This window comes from Gorilla gorilla, chromosome 1 (genome assembly GCF_029281585.2).
Source record: "Gorilla gorilla gorilla isolate KB3781 chromosome 1, NHGRI_mGorGor1-v2.1_pri, whole genome shotgun sequence".
NCBI lineage: Eukaryota > Metazoa > Chordata > Mammalia > Primates > Hominidae > Gorilla > Gorilla gorilla.
The window spans coordinates 104,236,295-104,242,734 of record NC_073224.2 but is presented as its reverse complement, the minus strand read 5'-3'; the positions used below and the strand labels follow the sequence as shown (position 1 = coordinate 104,242,734).

Sequence of the window (6,440 nt, the reverse complement as noted above, 5' to 3'; positions counted from 1 at the left end):
CAGAGGAGTAGGTTCTAAAGTTTCAAAACACCCCAGAACTGTAGTGGGGGCCCTCCTTCTGTCTCATGGAATGCAGCAGATGTGTGCATATGGGCCTCTCCACAGCCCCTCCCCTGATGCCTGGCTTGGGAGGCTCCATACTTGTCCTGGTGAGGATGCCCATCAACCTTTCTTCCCCTCCATGAGGAACTCCCACTTTTTGGCCCCTCTGTTTGTTATCAGAGCAGGAGCTCTGTAGGTTCAAGGCTGAGCAGGTGTCCTGGGATGACAGAGGCTTGGCTGGAGAACCACTGCCCTGCCACTTACCCAGAGCATGACATCAGCTCTCTGAGGGTAATCTCTACCAGGAGTACCACCCTTAGATCTCTGGCTTTCTAAGGTTCTGCAAGGTCAGGTGACAAGAGAACCTGGCCTGGCTGGATATATCTGGATAATTTCATGACTTAGTAGTGCCAATGGGAATGATGGGCACAGGTGGTATAGTGGCTCAGGTTTGGCTCTTTGGAGTGCATTTTAATCAGGTCATATAAAATACACGTAAATGACAATCTAAATAACAAAAAGATCTTTTTCATTCCCTGCAGAACACAGCTTCCTTTCCGTTTAGGACCTTCCCATCCCCAAACCATTAGCATGACCATGGCAAGAAGCTGAGACAATCTGGGTTCTCAATGTTATCTTTGTGTCCCTAGTGGAGACACAGGTACCACAGACAGATGTGAAGCCCTCCATGTTGTGGTGGTTGGGAGTAAAAGGGGAATGGGAAGAGAGCCTTACTAATGGAAAGGATCCAGGAATCCCCCAAACTGTCCAAATATCTGTTCTTTAAATCTTCTGTAGGCCTACCATCTCTTATTTTTCTTTTTGTCCTTCCTCCCCTCATCCCTTCTCTTCTTCCTTCCTGCTCTCCTGCCCTTCTCTTTCCATTCCTGCCCCCTCCCTCTCTATTCCTTCCCCATTCCCTTTCCCTTTCCTTACCTTTCCCTCCTTCTGTCATTCTTTCCTTCTTTACTTTGGAATATGTTGAGCTGAACAACTGTAATCTCTATTACTACGCCCTCTATATCTTCTTGGGCAGATGCTAAGAGTTTTCTTGTGAGGGAAGTCACAGGACTCTTGAAATTCCTGGGGCCCAGCTTTCCTGTAGGCCTGTCATTTTAATTTTTTCTTTCATTCAGTCGTCCATTTATTCAATTATTCAAGTGAGATGTGTTGTGCTGATATGGCACACCAGGCATTTTGCTATACACAGGAGAGTTATAAATGAATAAGATTTGTTCTCTGTTCTTGAGTAGCTCACAGTGCAGTGGGGCAGACAGACAAATAACAAAATAAGCATGATCCAGTGTGGCAAGTACAGGAATGCAGGTGTGTGGAATGTCCTTGGGCTCAAGCTCAGACCCTTTGGGTGTCAAACCGCTTTTACTTGGAGTGACTCTGTGGGGGAAAATGTGTCTAGATGTTGCCACATGCTATCATTTGAGGATGAGATCACTGGCCTTTGACAATAGTATCTGTGCAAGTAGCAGGAGCAGAGGTATAAATCCTTGATCTGTCTGTGGGCAGCCAGCCAAGATGGTGATACCAAGAGGAGCTAATGGAACCCAGCTAATGGAACCTCACCAGGAGGAAGAGATAATGCTGTTGCTAAGGAGAAGAGAGCTGAGGGGGACCCTGGGGGAATCTAAGACAAAGTGGAGCGGGCAGGATAATGGGCTTGTTCAGAGCATTCATTTTGGACTCAGACATTCCTGAGTTTGAATCCTGCTTCCCCAGGTAGCAGCTGGTATGGTGGTGGGAAGCTATAAAGTGATAGAGGCACAATGGACCAAAGATGTGAGGGGAAAAATCAGAGAAAGAGACAGGAAGTCTATAGAGGCTGTGAGGACATGGTTTACAAATTAAAGTACATCTGAGGGCCATTGTATCAGTATCTTAGTGACTGTGGTATTTACTCTAAGAGCTCCAGGGAAGTTTCAGGGAGGGAGTGATCCACCTTAGTTGGGGTGGCTAAGGGAAATTAGCTGAGCTGTGAATAATACTTCATGGATGTAGTGATGATGAGGCCAACAATGGGGAAGCTTGTGAACACTGAATGGGCAGTGATTGAACAGGATTTTGCAAATTGCAATTACATAAGCTATGTAGTATTTTTTCCATTGCATTTTATATAACATTAGAGATGCATTGTCTCTGAAACACCACCTTTAAAAATGGGACAAATCTTTTAAATCAAAAACACAAATTAAAATGATCACAAAATGTTACTGTCTTTTATAAACGTTGATGAAAATTTTGTGTCTGGTTATCCTGTTACAGGGAGGCGTATAAGTGATGAAATCTCCATTAGATGATGAAATAGTTAATATTCATGGGATGAAAAGTGAACCGTGAGAAGAGGTTTATTCACCAGGCTGTGGAGAGAGGGAGGGAGATGGGGAAGGGCATGAGGAGAGAGGCCTGCTTGTGCAATAACTTTGTCCCCTTGGTAGTCATGATTTATCCTTTCTTCTTTCTTGGTTGTTGTCTTTTGATGTGGAAGCTAGAAAACACTTGATGCCCTTTCCTTTTGTCACCACCAAAGCCACTGTCTCAGAGCCTCAATATTTTGCCTAGGCTGAGTGTCTTCTCTGGGTTTATTAAATAAACACCTGTGTCCACTCACCTCCAGAGGCTGAGAGGCCAACTGAGGAGAAGGCCACTGTGATTCACTCTGCGATGCATGCAAAATCGGGAACTGTCTCCTTTGGACCAATTTTGAATGTGAGGTCCCAAAAGACGGAAATTTGTCTCTCTGACTCCTTATTGTGTCCCTAGTGCCTACAATCGAGCACATAATCAATGCTCAATAAAAATGTGTCAAGTGAATAAATGGGTCCAGGGCTCAGGACTTGGTATTGCCCAGATGCAGTTTGGGACTTGTTTTTCTCTACTGCTGGAAACTCCCTTATTGGGCTCCATTTTTGAGAGGTCTTTTTATACTTCTTTATAGATTCCCAGGATCTCATTGATTTGCCAGCAATGTTGACTCTGCTCCATTTTGTCTCCACTCAGATTTGATCCAACCATAGCCAGAACCCTGTCATTCTTCAATGTAGTGGAATGAGGTGTTCTGGGCCTCCAACCTTGTTCTGCAGCCCCTGACAGGAGGCAGGCTCTAATTCTCCAGCCTGTGTCATGCTGCTTCCAGGTCTGCACAGAGATGCTGGGTCTGCATGTGGGTATCACTCACATTCCAAGTGTGGAGCTTTGCAGGCTGTATCAGCCATGGCACACTCTTCCCTGGGGGCAGGCCTTTCACCCCCTTCACTGTCCCTGGGTGAGAGCTCTCCAGTGATTTCAAACCGAACTTAAACCAATGGCCCAAAGCTGTGCCTCCTGCTTCAATTTCAACAAATTTCTCTTTTTTTTTTGAATACCTATTGGTGCATATCTGAATATCTGATATTAAACTTCTCTCAGGTTCTTTTCTTTTCTTATTTTTGGAGGTGGAGCCTCACTCTGTCACCCAGGCTGGAGTGTAGTGGCACAATCAGCTCACTGCAACCTCTGACTCCTGGTTCAAGCAATTCTGCCTCAGCCTCCTGAGTAGCTGGGATTACAGGTGTCCACCGCCACGCCCAGCTAATTTTTTGTATTTTTAGCAGAGATGGGGTTTCACCATATTGTCCAGGCTGGTCTTGAACTCCTGACCTCAAGTGACCCACCTGCCTTGGCCTCCCAAAATGCTGGGATTACAGGTGTGAGTCACCATGCTGGGCCTCAGGGTCTTTTTGATCCCTAAATTTTAAGAATTAATTTATAGGATTTGACAAAATCCTTTTTTAGTTCAATGGACTTATAAGGTTATCCATCTTTATTTTTAATGCCCCCCCTCCACCTGCTCTACTTAGCCCTCACATCAACTTCTCTTAATATTTGTAATTTGACTGTAGCTCTATGTGACACTTCTCTGGTTTTCTGGTAGTCAAAGTGAGATGTTACTCTTAGTTCACATAAAAAAACATTCCTTCAACCCCAGGAGCATCTCAGTCTCACAATTTAGGCCAAAACATGTGACTCCATTGAAGTTGTAACTTCCATGTGTTGATGTCAAGGTCGTGTAGTTACAAAATTAATAATTTGTTGCTTCTTTGGTATATCTATTTATAATTCCAGGAACACTTCTCATTTTCTGCCTTTTTCTTTTTCCTAAAATTCTCATTTTGCACATTCCAATCATCTCATTGACTAAACTCCCAGCCACATCTCTGCTCCATTATCTCATTAATTTAAGCACCTCTCTCAGCTTTCATCTCTCTCCCTGGATTTTCAGTCACTGAGTTATACTTCTTCCCAAGGCTTACATCTCTTCCCTCCATCTTTTGATTCTGCTTCTCTTCTGCCTATTTTCTGTTTTTTTGCGTTTTGATTTCCGGTTTCTTAGCACCCCAGAAACAGCTCATCAAAACAAACTAGTGGTCTTCTGTCATACACTGGAAATTCCCCAATTGTATTAATGTCCTCTCAGATTTTACAGGAAAAGTCAATTTTTGCACTGATACCCTCTTTGAGTTTGAGGCTGAGTTTCAGGGCCTCAAACCAACACAACCTGTATCATTCTCTCCCTCTCACTACAACATAAAACTCTCCCCTTCCCTTCCATCAGTGGAGCGGGGTCGGACCCACTATGTTTTCCTGGTGCAGAGATAAGGTTTGGCTCCTGAGCTGGGTTGTACTGACCAAAGAGCTGAGGAGAGAGACTGTGAAATGCCCAGTGAGATGCTGGTGGTAATGAGGACAAGGAACTTTATCTTTTTTACGAGGTTGGGCACAAGCACTGCCAATCCTTCACAGGTACAGGGGTAAGGGAACATGTGACATCCTGGACATCAGACAGGAAGTGCCTTCTGGGGAGAGCTCAGATCCCCCATAGGAAAACCCCCAGCTCAGCCTGTGAAAGTCAGAAGAGGGTATATGGGAAGGCATGCGTCAGGATGGGGCTGTTCCTGGCCTCTTGGGATTCTTGTTTCCTCCAAAGATCGCTTGTCTCAGCATCAGTATCTGGATCAGCAGCAGCCCCCAGAACCGTGGCAGCAGACAGAGCCCCCGCCTTGCTGACCACTGCCCCTGTCACAGGAGTTGGACCTCTGGCGCCGGCATCGGCGGTGGCGCCTGTGGTGGTTCAGGAAGCAGCCGCCCTCGGAGCTAGGGCCACAGCCCCCAGAGCTTGGGGCACAGCCTGAGGAAGCTGGAGGCAGACACTGTACTGGGCTCTTTGGGGGACACTTGGGTGAGGGGCACTTGGGTGGGGGTTGGCACTGCTGCTGGTTCTGCTGGCAGGACATCTTGGCAGGAGTTGAGATGTCCTGGAGAAAATGAAGCCACTTGTTAGTTCAAAATCTACAGTCCAACGTCTCTAAGACCAGCTGCCTCCTGAGGCAAGAGCTGCAAGAGGGTGAGGGAAGCTGATGTGGAGCTGGTGGGACATGCCAGATACTTCTCACATTGCTCTCCACCCGGGACAGATTGCTGTGAGTCTAAGTGGGCACGTGTGTTTCTGTTTCTCCAAAGAACCCCTAAGGAATGCACCCTTTTGGGAAAAAGAATTCTGTAGAATGGATGTTACAGGAAATGTGCCTGCCTGAGTAGAAAGAGGATGGGAGGGAATTGTGAGCTCTGTGGCCTTTGCAGGTCATGGAATTGCTGTCAGTTCCTGCAGGGTCTCCCTCCTGCCCCCTTCCCCCATTGCTGCCCTCTCACAGTCCTGTATCTGGGTCTTTGCTTCAAACCTCTCTGTTTCCATCTCTTCTGCTATGGCCTTAGCTTTCGGTTCTAACATCCCATATCAAGCCCTGTCCCCTGCTGAATACTTACCAGGTGCAGAGAGGCAGGAGAAGGCTGTTCCTGAGGAGACTGCGGATGAGGAGCCCAGGGCAGGAGTGCTTTTATCCTGTGCAGGGTGTGTGATGCACAGGCTGGGCATGCTGCTGCTTTCACAACCAGGGGAGGTGACAGCCAGGCACACCCTTGGGACTATCCATTCATCACCTTCTTGTGTACTCACCGAGATGCCTGACAAGAGGGAACCAGGAAGATCTGACGCCTGTTTACCTTCATCTCATTCAGGCCTGCTGGGGGTTGCAATCCTACCTTCCTTGAAGCAATTGTTTTTATCACCACTCATTAGTAGTCACTCCTTATTCCACATTGCCCCTCTGGCAACCAGTAATCAATTTTTTGCCTGTATGGACTTGCCTATTCTGGACACTTCATATAAATAGAATCATATAATATATGGCATTTTGCATTAGCTTCTTTCACTTAATATATTGTTTAAGATTTATCCATGTTGTAGTATGTATCAGAACTCCATTCTTCTTTATGGTTGAGTAATATTTCGCTTTATGAATTTAGCACGTTTTATTTAACCATTCATCAAGTGATGGACATTTGAGTTA

General features: G+C 46.0%; 1 protein-coding gene across 1 annotated transcript; it reads right to left on the bottom strand.

Moving 5' to 3' along the window:
* Positions 1 to 4,771: 4,771 nt before the first annotated feature.
* LOC101149788 (late cornified envelope protein 3E) lies at positions 4,772 to 5,898 on the bottom strand. The gene is made up of 2 exons (XM_004026686.4): positions 5,857 to 5,898; positions 4,772 to 5,348 (listed from the first exon to the last, which is right to left on the bottom strand). Exon 2 carries the CDS (start codon positions 5,325 to 5,327, stop codon positions 5,049 to 5,051), a length of 279 nt encoding a protein of 92 aa, XP_004026735.2. The 5' UTR covers positions 5,328 to 5,348; positions 5,857 to 5,898; the 3' UTR covers positions 4,772 to 5,048.
* Positions 5,899 to 6,440: the final 542 nt, after the last annotated feature.